This window comes from Clarias gariepinus, chromosome 2, assembly GCF_024256425.1.
Source record: "Clarias gariepinus isolate MV-2021 ecotype Netherlands chromosome 2, CGAR_prim_01v2, whole genome shotgun sequence".
Classification (NCBI taxonomy): domain Eukaryota; kingdom Metazoa; phylum Chordata; class Actinopteri; order Siluriformes; family Clariidae; genus Clarias; species Clarias gariepinus.
Genome location: NC_071101.1, coordinates 624,646 through 639,224, shown reverse-complemented (window position 1 = coordinate 639,224; position 14,579 = coordinate 624,646). Strand labels below are relative to the sequence as shown.

Below are 14,579 nucleotides of genomic sequence, written 5' to 3'. Positions count from 1 at the left end.
CATTTGTGTTTGTTTGTTAACAACAGCTGGTTTATTTAGGCATTTGAAGAATGAAAATATTACATTTTAATACCAGAAACTGCAGACATTATGGTTAATTTATGTTTAAAATCATGTAAATATTAAATATCTATTATATTTAAAGTGTATTTAAGTATAAATGTTTCATAAATTAAAAGTGCGATAAACAAAGTTTTTAAAAAAAAAAGTTTTATTTGTCCTGCATATGTCATTAAATATAAATAAAAAAATAAATAGAGAAGTGCCACAATTATCAACCTCAAACAGATACAAAACAACTAAACAGCGAATGATGAAGCAGTGACATGAAAAACGTCCATCTCAAGATATTTTTTATAAAAGGTTATTTTAAGAAATAATTTTTATTCTTATTAAATTATAAGAACTAAAGTAATATACACAACACATGAACATGACAAGCAGCCGGACAATTCATCCTCCCGCTTAGTGATTGTCACTGACGGAGTGTCTTTTGCCATGTGCTTTCTGTAGCCATGCATCTATACACTGGCATTTATGTGTGTGTGTGTGTGTGTGTGTGTGTAAGAGAGAGAGAGAGAGAGAGAGAGCACAAGACTGCAGTAATAAAGAGAGCAAAGCATGAATTTGTGTTACAGGTCAGAGATATGTGTTTTTTACAGTATGCACCAAAATATACAGTACTGAAATGAAATACCGAACCAATATCATTTGTGAGTTTATTCCTCCTGAAAGAAACTAACATTTATAACACGCTATTAGCGTGTTGATTTGCTCACTTAATGCAGACATGGTTCTTGGCGAATCTTCAGAGTTGAACACACACTTATAGACACCAGGTGGTGTAAGATCAGGGTAATGGGACGGGTGTGAGAAGGAATTGTTCTGTGACCCTTTTTAAACGTGGTCCACGGTCACAACTGCTTCAGTATGAGCTGAAAGACACCTCATCCATGAATACTATATGTCACACCGAAACCAGGAACGATGGCGCCGGTGCGTTTAACATGCAGTCTACCTGTACATTCAACTCAATTTAATTTAATTGGATTTTTATTGTATAGCGCTTTAAACAATCGTCATTGTCACAAAGCAGCTTTACACCAATCATAACCCGCCAGGAGCCTAAATCCTGTTTACATGAAATAAAGCCGCTCCCGAGCAGGTTCAAGCTTACGGATATGTTGCTATGACAGCAAATGCGAGAAGCGCATCGAAGAACGAAACAATCCAAGATCAGGACAAATCCACAACAATCAAATCCAGCTAACTGAGTTAGCAACGTACGAAGACCGGACCCCTGCTCATCTTGACCGTGTTTACATCCCTAAAGGCATTGAGTTGCTGCCATCTAATTGGCTAATTAGTTTTAATGAGCAGTTAAACAGGTGTACCTAATGAAGTGGCAAGTAAGGGTACAAAAACATGGACACAAATTTAATTTATTTAGTCTGCCCAGTCAATATTTCTAAGCAGTATTTACACACCCTCATACTCCTGCGTTTGTTTTTTGAATTTTGTTGTCAAATCACCAATCTGTCTCCACAGAGCTTGATTAGATGACTGAATGCACTCTTGATAATGTAGCTCCTTTTAAAAGATAAACCCAGCATCCTGCTGGCGTTGTGGTTAGCACTGTGGCTTCACACCTCCAGGGTTGAGGGTTTAAATCCAACCTCAGGTTCAAAGACTTGCAAATTAGCCTAATTAGCATTTTCAAATTGCCCATAGTGTGTGAATGTATGCTTGTGCTCTATGATTGATTGGCACCCCTCCATGGTGTCCCCTTCCTAGTGCTCTGAGTCCCTTGGGTTAGACTCCAGGTCTCCTGTCACCCGGTACACAATAAGCACTATACAGACTAATTGACAGCGAGAGAGAGAGAGAGTGAGAGTGAACATCCAGGAGGACTGACTTCATTTATTGTTACACACTTATTTGGTGTAATCCAGGTTTCTGTTAAACACTGTATATCAAACTCCTGATCTGTGATAGTTTAAACAGTAAGCAAATTCACATGCTTGAACTTGAGTAACATCCAATCCATATAGCTTAATCCATAGCGTTTAATATGATGTTGGCCCTTTGCAGCTATAACAGCTTCAAATCTTCTTAGAATTGGATGTTACTCATTTGCATGTGAAGGCAGGAGAGCAAATACATTTGGAAATATAGTGTATTGGACATCGCCTTCGCTAGTTTAAACACCTCTGTAACGTTACTCATCCCCCCCTCCTCACTGGTGCCCCTAAAGAACTACATAATTGCATGTGTCTGAGGATAGAGTCTCCTATAACCAGAGTTTTTTCAACCGGTTTTGGCTGCTACTGTATAACTTAAGTAAGAACAAGAACCGACCTGCTTCACCGATTAAAAGTGACTTTAATAATTTTACTCTTTTAAGTAAAACATGTACTTAAACACGTACTTAAAACAAGTTTTGTGTGCTATTTCAGGTCTGTCATTTAATACTTACTTGATATTTATTTAAAAAAAAAAAACAGTCTGCACACACCATTTAGAAATTCCATTGTTTGTTTAGCCAAATACAATGAAAGAACCACTTATCAAATCCAGCTATTTGGGATGGAAATTTCCAAACCTTTAGGTCAGCACTGGTGCTGTGATGGTGAACCAAAATGTTACCAACTTATTGATTCTCTGATATCTGTGGAGAACTCATCACAACTTTCTCAGCAGGTTTGTTATTTTTTGTCCCCGTGACCTTAATATCAGTTTGGTAATGTGCACAGATGACAGATGAAGCCACATCCTGCTGAATCTAGCACATTGAATGAGTCCCTTTTATCTAGGTCACCACTATTGGCAAAAAACTATCGATCTGTGTACTATATTTGTATCATGTCTGCAACATCACTAAGAGTTTGGTTGAAGAATCAGGAAAATCATCCATAACATTAAACCTGCTGTTAGGTGAAGTGAAGAACATAGATGATCTATGACCTGTACCTGCACTACTTAAAAATATTGCCAAGCTTAGGAGCATCTTATCCTGATGCAGAAAAGCTAGTTCATGCATTCATGACCTCCAGACTGGACTATTGTAATGCATTACTAGGTGGTTGTCCTGCATCCTCAATAAACAAGCTTCAGTTAGTCCAAAATGCAGCCGCCAGGGTTCTCACTAGATCCAGAAAATATGATCATATAACCCCTATATTATCATCCCTGCACTGGCTACCTGTTCAGTTTAGAATTAATTACAAAATAGTATTACTTACATACAAGGCTTTAAATGGTTTAGCTTCCACATACCTAACCAGTCTTCTGATACGCTATAATCCACCACGTTCCTTAAGATCACAAAACTCTGGACTGTAATTCCCAGAATTTCAAAATCTACGAAAGTGGGTAGGGCATATTCATATTCAGTTCAAGTAGGCTTTATTGTCACGTTTACCATATACAGTTAGTACACAGTAAAACGAAACAACGTTCCTCCAGGACCAAGGTGCTACATGCAACATAAACTTACAACATAAATTAATAAAAACTAACTAAATAAGCTAACTAAGGAAGACTATCTACAGGTTTTACAGACAACATAAAGTGCACGTGCAAATGTGCAAACAAGCAACAACAAAGTGACAGCGCGACAACAACGACATATCAGAACATAAAATATGGTGTTAAGGTAGTAAACATAGCAGCAAGAATTGAGGAATTAGTGCAAAAAGTAATGAATATTGTGCAAAAGAGATAAACAGTGAAGCATTTACAGATTTGTGTGTACGATAGTTTGGTGGTGTAGGTCAGTGTGTCTGCGCTTGTGTTGATTAGTCAGTCCAGTCCCAATGTTTTGATGTATTGATGTTTTGATGTAGTTGAGTTAAGCTGAGTGATAATGTTTGTGTGTGTGTGTGTGTGTGTGTATGTGTGTGTGTGTGTGTGTGTGTGTGTTTATCAGTTCAGTCCCTTTTTCTTGAGGAGACGGATGGCTTGTGAAAAAAAGCTGTTGCACAGTCTGGATGTGAGGCCCGAATGCTTCGGTACCTTTTTCCAGATGGCAGGAGTGTGAAGTGTGTGTGAGAGGGGTGTGTCTGATCAGCCACAATGCTGGTGGCTTTGCGGATGCAGCATGTGGTGTAGATGTCTTCAATAGAGGGAAGAGGGACACGCTGGAATTTGGTGTTTTCGACAATCTCCACAGAGGAGCCCTTGATGCTCAGCGGTGAATGGTCACCTCGTGTCCTCCTGAAGTCAACAACCATCTCCTTTGTCTTGTCAACATTCAGAGACAGGTTGTTGTTGTTACACCAGTCCGTTAGCCTCTGCACTTCCTCTCTGTACGCTGACTCGTCGTTCTTGCTAATGAGACCCACCACGGTCGTGTCATTAGCGAACTTAACGATGTGATTCGAACTGTGTGTTGCTACACTGTCGTGAGTCAGCAGTGTGAACAGCAGGGGACTGAGCACACAGCCTTGTGGGGCCAACTCTTGGCATATATAACCTCGGCCAGGTGACGTCATCTGATGGTGCACCTGCAGGTTATAAATAGGAGTGAACCAGAAACATTCCTCAATGATCAATTTTGTCTGAAAGGACATCCGGTCACGCAAGCAGTGCGACATTGGAGTGCAGCACCTTGTTTCCGCTTTTTCAGTGAACAGGGTTACAGCAAAGTAACCCAAAACGTTCCCTTTCAAAAGCTACACTCGATGCTGTGGGAAAAACGCTATGGGAATGAGAATACCAAGAGAAGGCCAAGGAGGTCTCAGAACTAGCTCTGGGAGGCTGACTCGAGGACCTGTGAGCCCGGAGTAGCATAAACATGCAGACTATAGAATCTCACAAATGTGTGTGGAGAGGACCAACCTGCCACATCACACACTTGCTGCAGAGAAACACCTCTTGCCCGCGCAATAGATGAGGCAATCCCCCTGGTCGAATGAGCCCTGATTACTAGAGGCGAAGTGTGACCACGCGCCTCATAGGCTAGGGCAATAGCATCTCTCACATGATTTGACAGCATTTGGCATAAAAAGGCCGCTCTGACTTACGCCACTGGCTAGTGCTAGTAAAAAGTGTGTACTAAAGGCAGTAAGTGAAACCTTGTAAAAGGCGGAGGACAAAGGGCTTTGAGGAAAACTGGGTGAGGATGCAGAATAGCTCTGACTAGCCCAGGGGCAAAGTCTAGGCAGGACGGGAAGCCTGCAGATCTCCAATTCTCTTGAAAGAAGTAACTATAAGAAAAAACATCTTGAGGGTCAGAAGCCAGACAGGCGCTGACTCTAGTGGTTTGGAAGGGGTGTCAACCAGACCCCATCAGGCAGAACATGACAAGCCGAAATAGCAGCTACATACATTCTGAGGGTACCAGGGCATAAGCCCGGCTCTTCTTGCAGAGCTCCAGCACTAAAACCATTTGGCAGTGGACTGGGTCTACATGTTTTGCCATGCACAACTTTCAAATACCCTCACCTTGAGGGCATAAGTTCTTCTAGTGCATGAAGGTTCCAGGGCTCCTTGGACGCAGCTGCCATGAGACCTAAAAATCTCTGAAAGTGATAAACAGTCACTTTCTGGCCTAGCTTGGTTTCCTTCAGGTGTTGGAAATGGATTCGGCACACGCAGAAGACACCTGTGACCGTATTGCGATCGAATCTTACATGACACCCCAATATGTTGTGTTTTAAGCAGGAAAGAGAACGCTTTTATGGCGTTAAATCTCAATCCAAAGGAACGGTGATGAGCTAGGACGACATTCCTATGTTGAAGCGCTAGCTCCTGAGACTGAGCCAAATTCAGTCGTCTAATGTGCGGGGTGAGCTAGACCAAATGGAAGGACCCGATACTGGTAGGAGGGTTTTAGATGTTCGGCATCCTGAAACATGGCAGGAAAAGTCATAAAAAGTAAAATTTCTTGGACCTCCTGGGTGTGCCAGGAAAAACACTTCATCTTTGAGAGAAATTCTACGCGCCCCTCCCCGGCGGGGAGGCACCCCCAGTGCCAGTCCCTAGGTCCGACTTCTTTAAGGCGGATTGTGAAGGGTGGCACGCCACACCCCAGATTAAGCTTTTCCCCACCAGGGAAGATGTCAGTTTACGTGGCTTAGTGGAGAGTGTGTGCTTTTTCAGGGAGGATGATGTCCCAGGAGAGAGATAGCCACAAGCGTCTCTTCTATCTGGAACATCATCATATAACCGCACCTTCGCATCAACAATATTCAAATAAATCAAAGTTGATGGCACGAAAAACACTGGATAAATAAGGCTATTCCATGAAAGAGTTATAAAAGTTGCCAAGAAAGAAGGGAGAAAGAGAGCGCCGCTGAGGCTCTTGAGAAGTGGATGGAAAACTTCCTGATCCGGCGAGAACGCAAGAGAAAGGGGGATTCCCGTCACGTGCACGCCTGCCAGATTGCACTGTTTAACCCAGGAATGCGCTGTGGCTTAGGGTTCTGCTTTAAGAATGCGAGCCGCACGCAAAGCACTCGAAACAACAATGTGGAAATCGTGCTCCGAAAGAGTGGAGGTACTGATCTCCTAACAAACTTTGCCATATCGGTGAGTTAATACTTTTAAATTCGCTTGCACCCATCACACGCAATCACAATACGGTCCTGAAGACAAAAAAATCTGAGGAATGTATCCGGTTCACTCCTATTTATAACCTGCAGCTGTGCTTCATCAGATGACGTCACCTGAACGAGGTTATATATGTCAAGATTTGACGTGTTTGATACACACATGCTTCACAGCCGGCAACACAGAAAGAAGTTCCCATAGCGTTTTCACGCAGCATCGAGTGTAGCTTTTAAAAGGGAACAGTATTAAAGTCAGTTTTAGAATCTAGAATCCAGAAGATGACATATCCAGAAGAGACCTGAATCACCGCAGGTCTTCAGAATCCAGGTCTTAAAGTGGGGAGGGGTGCAATTTTAGTTTCTCTAAATGTATAGGTGAGAACAGCTGATTTACACCTGGGGAGGGTAAATAATTTGCATTTAAATTTTGTCTGTCATTGTAAAGCACACACAGTAACACTAAAAGAACTACAATCCAGGACAAGAGCCCCTGCATAAATATTATTTAGTACAACAAAATTCCTCCGCGCTCGGGAAACATTTATGCGTGCTGTTGAGTGCTGATTAGACTACATAGGAAATTAAAGAGAAGAAGATAAACATCATTAGCCCATGTTTAGAAAAGCAGTTTTATTTAGACTATATAAAATAATTCTGCATCTATTTTTAGGCGTCACAATGACGAAAAAACTTTATGATTTTGTAAAATAATTAAAGTAAACAGGGTGCGCTATTGAGTATTGAGCGCGTCAGAAACTGAACCAAAACTCTGTCTATACTCACCTCACAGATGTAAAATATATACTTATAGAAACCGAAATGTCTGCTTTTAAACTTATGGAAAATAAATTTTAGATTATGTAATTCGTATGAAAAGTGAATTATATGCGCATCCACTGCTGTGGAGACGACGAGAATACAGGATTACCAAAACCAAAGAGATCACTAATTTATTTAGAGTCACCTATTCGGGCCAGCGGCCGATAAATAACGTTAGGATTTCGGGCTCCGCACTATAAAAGCACGGCGTGGAGTTGAGTCCGGGAAGTACGCGGTGATGCGGTGGAGCAGGACAGAGTGGCATGCGAGTGGGGCAATGTGACGCGCCCCAGGGACAGTCCCAGCATGGCACTGCCCCCGGATCTGCACGTGCACTTCATGCCTTCCCCTTTCTTTCAGTCCTCCCTCCTTTAACCCCTTTCCTATCCTATTTTACATAAATAAATAATCCCTTTCCCCGTAAGACCCGTGTCCGTGCTTCATGGTGCCGTCTGTGCAAATAGAGTCGAACCCGTTACAGATATCAAATCAAAATCCTGAGCCCAAACCTAATTTAAAATATATTAGCAGATATTGGAAGTAAACAACAATAGCACATGTTTAGAAAACGTTTAGAGATTCTTTCCGAGGCTGCATTGGGCCGGTTTTGCGCAGAGCGCCGGGAGATTTCCTGAAGCTTAAATCTTCGAAAACTACACCTGTGACACAATAACAGTAATATTTCAAACATTTTGCAGGCTGCCGTTTGGAGAAACCAGAAAATAAAGAATAAACCAGTTGTTGGGTCAAAATAACCCAACCAGGTGTTCATTTGTAAATGACTTACTAAATCCCATTCGACCCAACATGAGCAACACAACAATGTGTTTAAAGTACCCGAAATAACCCAGAATTTTGACCAGAATAAACCACCCAACGATGTGTTCACAGAAACAACACAGCATTTTTAGTGCGTCTTTTTTGAGTTATTGTAATGTTTTATTCTGAATGTTTTATTCTGTTTTATTTGTTTATTTTTTAATGTATTTTTTAAAATAACAATAAACAGATATAAACAGAGATAGGCTATATAACAGTTCATTATTTGTAGAAATAAAATTATTAGCTAATGAACTTGATCATCTGTCCAAACAACATTTAACCAATGTTTGTTTTTTTGACTCATTATTATACAATAAATATCAATATCTCTTGTTCAGATTTTTCATTTTTGTTGTATAAAGTTCTCAGATGTGGAAATTACAATCACTGTAGTATTTCTTCGATACAACATATTGTTATTGCCAGAGGCTCAACAACAGCAATATGAGGACCAGTGGCTACCGGAGTTCCACTATGCTCTTAGCTCCGCCCATCGTGAAACCCCGGGGACAACCTCAGTGGAGCTATCGCTGGACAGGTCACTCAAGGGAAGTCAGAAAGCCAGAAAGGCACGAGGCACTTGTTTTCTTTGTTTGTTTTGGTGCACCTTTTCTTTATTTTGTATAATACACTTTTATTTCTGTGCTAGTTGGTCATGGTGTTGTCTTTTTTGTTCACGGGTTTTAAAGCATCTCCGACACAAAGAATAAGATCCCTCGTTTAGTGTAACTCAGTTTATCCAAATAATCTGACCGTTACAGGATGAAGAGAGGCATGTATTTGTGGCTTGCAGCTCAGCCTAAATCATTTTTAATAAGGCAATAAAAAAAGCTTGTTGACAGATGGAGAGAGTGTAGTGAAAATCAAGGAGATTATGTTGAAAAATTGAGCAATGATAATTTTATATGTATCATTGTATCTAGCATCGTATCATCAACTGCTGTTCTGTTTTAAATAATGGGATTAAGTGCTAGGAGATATTCAGAAGTCTGCAATAAGTGGAACCTTTAGAAACTTGATGTCGATCCTGATTCTCCACAGGTCTGACTAATTTCTGACACCAGGCCCGTAGCCAGCCTAGTGCTAGGGGGGTTCTTTTTTTTAAAAAGTGGACCTTTTTTCTCAGTATTTTGTATTTGAGTATTTACTTATTTTGTATTTCATTTTGAGGTTTAAATACTGCATTTTAGTGACATGTGCTGGATTAGCTTGTCTGCTGGTATCATAATGTTCATGCTTTTAAAAAAATATTACCAATAATTATCTAATAATAATAATATACAAATATTACGGGGAAAAGACGATCAGTTAATGTACTTACAAGACTGTGGGATGAATAGAAATTATTTTTTGTGGGCTTATTTTATTTTATGTTTTATGTAACAATTATTCATGATAAACTTCATTTGAATGTTGTCTACACCACGTATAGACACCAGACAGCATCACCCATGGTTAATAGAATAATTTAATAAATTTACTAATTTAATATAATAATTTATTAATTCAAAATAAAATGTTAATAAATCCTAATATTATGCATGGTCAAGCAGGTTTGTTTACGCATTGAACTCGTCGTTCTTTCTTTTCTTTTCTTTTTGATGGATTAACATTTTTAACATAATAAATTCACAGATCCATCAGATAGGCTACTGTCTGTTAATTATGGAGTTAATTATGTGCCAAAATTTAACAAACAAACACAATCTGCTTTGCAAAGAAAAAAAACGACTTTCTCACAAATGCAGCGTTTTGCAAACAAACACAATCCGATTTGCAAAGAAAAAAATTAAACTTTCTCACAAATGCACCCTCCGTATTTTCTCACACATGCACCCAACCTATTTTCTCACAAATGCAATGGAGCAACTTTCTCTTCCAAAACAGCAGATGGCGCTATCGGTCAATTTACTCTATTCTCCCGAGACCTCAAACAAAGTGTTTATATGATTTACCCCCTTATGTCCCAGAGGAATATGAGTGGGGAACAGTTTTGAGGTGTCTATTATATATCCAGACAGCCAGAGATATTAACACTCCACTATCTTTAGGATAGAGCCCTGTAGGGGAATAATAGAGTTATATCAAACCACAGCTGCAATCTTGAGGTAGTAACAGACTTACTCTGTTTGGTCTTTTTGAGCATATGTTCAATATTCTGCGATAATGACGCTGCTGCCTGCTTTCTCTTCCGTCTCTCCTGCTCTTTTCGACCCATATTATACACCGCTGGATGCCGCCGCACACATTTAAAAAACGTCAGACGTGCAGACTTGTCACATGTCGCGTTTTTTTTGTAAATTGTTTTGTAATAAAGTGTTATTTTAAATAATGCCCAACAATTTTAATCTGTCTAAAAAAAAAATAATTATAATAATAACAAAAAATTCTGGACCTTTGGCAGTGGGGGGTGGGTCGTTCGAACCACCCGAACCCCCCCCTGGCTACGGGCCTGGACACAGTATTAGAAACCTGAATGCCCCCTGGAATGCACTTAAAACCTGAAATTACTTCTAAATAAAGCATCAAGAATAACATTAAAATGAGATTGAATTATTAATGAATGTGTGGGGAGAAGTGCACATTAAATGTTTAAAAAGCTATCAGGTGGTATACAAACACACAGTTATCCAGTGTGTGTGTGTGTGTGTGTTGTTTGTGATGTAGACAGGAAGTTAGATCTTGCCCTATCTGCAATGTGGTTTCAATCTGGAACCCGAGGGCGCGCTGGAGCAGAGCTGTCATTTGCTCCAAAACCTCGAGATGGAAACACTTTTGTTCTTCATTCTGCTGTCGCATGCAAATATACACACTGTTACTACTGGTATGTTGATTTTATATTTATATTTATGATAATTATTAAACTCATAGAACTGGTTATAAATACATTTAGATAAACAGCATTGAATAAAAAATAACATTTCACAATTATAAACAGTATGAACTGTAAGGATATAATGTCCTTTGATTTTAAATCTAAACAAGAAGTTATTAATCACAGAAAAAATCTATGGTGATTTTTTTTTCATCGTTCATCGATTAATAAATACATGGTCCGCTGTGGTGACCCCGTGCTGGGAGCAGCCAAAAGACCAACAGCATCAAATAATAAATACACTGGAACATTTGATTGTAAGTAACTCGTTCTGCAAGCGTTTTGCAAGACCAGAATTTTTTAAAAACAAATTTTAACTTGATAAACGAGCGTGGTCTTGATATTCAATTAAATCTTATTTGTATAGCGCTTTAACAATTGTCATTGTTGCAAAGCAGTTTAACACAGTAAAAATAATTATTTAAGTGTGTATGAGATGTGAGTGTGTGTAAATCAGAATGATCAGATCGTCCCTGATGAACAAGCTGAGTGTGACGGTGCTGAGGGAAAAACTCCCTGAGATGGTAATAGGAAGAAACCTTGAGAGAAACCAGACTCAACAGGGAACCCATCCTCATCTGGGTGATAACAGATAGCAGGGATTGATCTGCACTCATACTGGGTGTTAGGAGGCTGGAAGTTCAGTATAACAGGAGATGTTAATTAATGTTCATATGGAGTCCAGTTGGTTATTGGAGGCTCAGGTAGACTGTAGGAAACTCCAGTCCTGAACTATCGAGCGACTGCAATCACGAGTCTATCTTTTAAACCAGATAGAAAGGAGAAGTGGCATGAAGCTGTAACAAATGAAAACTTTTGGGTTATTTTATGAATGTTGTTATTTATTAATTGATGAACAATTTAAGTATTCAAACACTTTTGGAGTTGCTATCTATCTGTAGTTATTCTACAACAATAAATAAAACATTTTATAAGCATGATCAAAGATATGTCTAAAAAAGCAGATTCTACACATTTGTATTTTTGTAGGCTGTATTTCTCTTAGCCCATAGCCTTCAGTTCCTCAATTTCACTAGAATCTATCTGATGGACTCATCAACATAAATTTCCCATAAGGTCCCTATGAGATGGTTGGCTTGGTCACACAAGCCCTCTCTCTCTCTGGGGTGAAGTTACTGTACACTATATTTGGTTAAAATCTTAATCTTCTCCTTCAACACAGTTGCTTGGTTGATGAGATTCAATTCTCCTTGTATATGCTACAATTCTCCCATAAGCAGGTCCATGTCATGGTCATGGTGCTCCATCACCGTGCTTTACTGTACTTTATGTCTGGAGTTCTGGACCTCATACACACAAAACCCTTTCATCTTCAACAATGACATGCTGGATTATTACCAAAGAGTTGTGTTTTGCTTTTGTTTGATGAGAGGACAGTTGCTATAAAGTATGCAAAAATAGATTAATGAAGTTTCATTTAACATTAGCCCTGAATCATCGGTGTTAAACTAAAGGAAAACCTCAGACTCCAAACACTTCAGGAGGTGAAGGTGAAACTGTGCCCTGTGCATATTAAATCAAACTATACATTTAAAATGCTTGTTATTTTTTCAGATTTGTCTCTTCTAAATTTAACATCGCCGTACACACGGACTGTCCAAGAGAAGGGCAGCGTTTCACTGCAGTGTGACATCACCGATCATGAGGAGGTGGCCTGGTATCGACTGAGTTTCTACACCTTAACCCTCCTGATCTCAGCACAGAAAACCCGCACTGTGAAAAGCCTCCCTGTTTATTACAGCAAAGATGAGAATCGATTTGTCCTGAGGCCAGACAGTCAGATCACCACAGCTACCTTCACCATCAACAACATCATGAAGGAAGATCTGGGGCTGTATTTCTGCGGAATTACAGCCGAGCCTGCTCAGATGCATTTCGGCAGAGCGACCAGACTACAGTTTGAAGGTCTGTGCACTTTATTGCACGCTTCATTTTATTATTATATTAATATATTGCATGTAAATGAAAAAGCAGATAGAAGATAAACATCCAGTGATAAAGACGGTACAAATAAAGTAGACACGTCACCAATCAGAGGAGGTCACATGACCATTATAGCCCAGAGACTTCGAGAGGAGGTCTAGTGAACATATTTATTTGTTCAATATAAAGAAGAAAAGAAATAGTTGGGGGTGTGCTGGTACAGGAAAATAATCCACAACCAGGTGGTGTGATGTAACTTCATGCAAACCAGAAACTCTGATTTCATCCAAGTTGATTAGTTTCCAAAAACAGCACATATGCATCATTTTATTCTCTGAATAGCTCAGCAGCTTAACAAGCATTTCATATTTACAATTACATTACAGGCTCTGGGTTACTGATCAGAAGGTCATGATTCGAGTCCCATTTGCACATTAGCTTTACTTTAATGCATATGCGATTAAAAAAAGCTTTCTTCCTCATTCAGAATTCACATATGCACACAGGAAAGGGAAATGTGGGCATACACACACACACACACACACACACACACACACACAATAATAATAATACCATGTGGTTTGCTGGAGAGGATGTGAAATAGTGACTCAGTAAGAATTTTCATTGTTTTAATTCTAATCAGATAAAGAAGAAGGACCAAAAGAAACATTTTCGACCCTAAAACCTCCAGGAGAGAGAGACAGGGAGGAGAACACGGGTAAGACACTGGACAATTCACTATTAAATATGCATACAGATGCATTTCTACATTCAGTTTCTCACGGTAAGTGTGTGTTGTGTTCTCCAAGAGTTGGAACTTTGAGCACTATAGTCATTTTGAGGTTGAATCTCCGTGTGAAAAAACAGAAAGTGGTCTGCGGTCGACCCTGAGCCAATAGGGTACCAGATAAGATAAACACCTCTGAGAGACTAAATACGCTTAATTGTTGCCTGTTCTTATTCCACACCGGTTTTCAATAAAATAACCCTTTGCATAACATTTCATCCCTAATAATCTCTCTCTCTCTCTCACCAGGTGAATCGAGTGTGTGTGTGAGGATACTGATGTTTGGAGGTGTGGGCGTGTCTGCTCTGCTCCTCCTCCTCACTACAGTAGTTGCCTTTAGTGTGATCAGACACAGAAAACAACAACATCAGTTATAGTATAAATAGTTTTGGTTTTAGTAACAGATTAATCATGTCTTGAGGTCACATTATTGTAAATAAGTATTAATAAATCAGGAGCATTAATGTTGTTCAGTATCCTGTTTTACCTTGCTCTGCATTTTGCTTTATAAATGTTTTAGCATCTGTTATAATAAATAATAAATGCTCACAGTACCCAATCATAAATTACATTTTTATTGTTACACAAAATATTATTATATAGAAAGTTGATGGTAATGGATAGTAAATTGTGGCGTGTGATGTATTTTCATAACTGTCCTGATCATGGTGAGACAGACCCTGAGTGCAGGAGATTAGTGTGAACCTGACAGAGCACAAAAATGGTACTATACAGTATATATAAAAAACGAGTGTCAGTGACAGAGACAGGTGTGTCAGAG

The 14,579-nt window shown here is 39.4% G+C and overlaps 1 protein-coding gene across 1 annotated transcript; it reads left to right on the top strand.

Moving 5' to 3' along the window:
* Positions 1–10,925: 10,925 nt before the first annotated feature.
* LOC128543053 (uncharacterized) lies at positions 10,926–13,924 on the top strand. Its single transcript, XM_053513354.1, has 3 exons — positions 10,926–11,016; positions 12,643–12,993; positions 13,655–13,924. Exons 1-3 carry the CDS (start codon positions 10,956–10,958, stop codon positions 13,900–13,902), a joined length of 660 nt encoding a protein of 219 aa, XP_053369329.1. The 5' UTR covers positions 10,926–10,955; the 3' UTR covers positions 13,903–13,924.
* Positions 13,925–14,579: the final 655 nt, after the last annotated feature.

Coding starts and splice junctions, on each gene's coding strand:
- LOC128543053 (XM_053513354.1), top strand. CDS start 10,956: ATGGAAACACTTTTGTTCTTCATTCTGCTGTCGCATGCAAATATACAC. Junction 11,017..12,642: donor TATACACACTGTTACTACTG/GTATGTTGATTT, acceptor TTATTTTTTCAG/ATTTGTCTCTTCTAAATTTA. Junction 12,994..13,654: donor GACCAGACTACAGTTTGAAG/GTCTGTGCACTT, acceptor AATTCTAATCAG/ATAAAGAAGAAGGACCAAAA.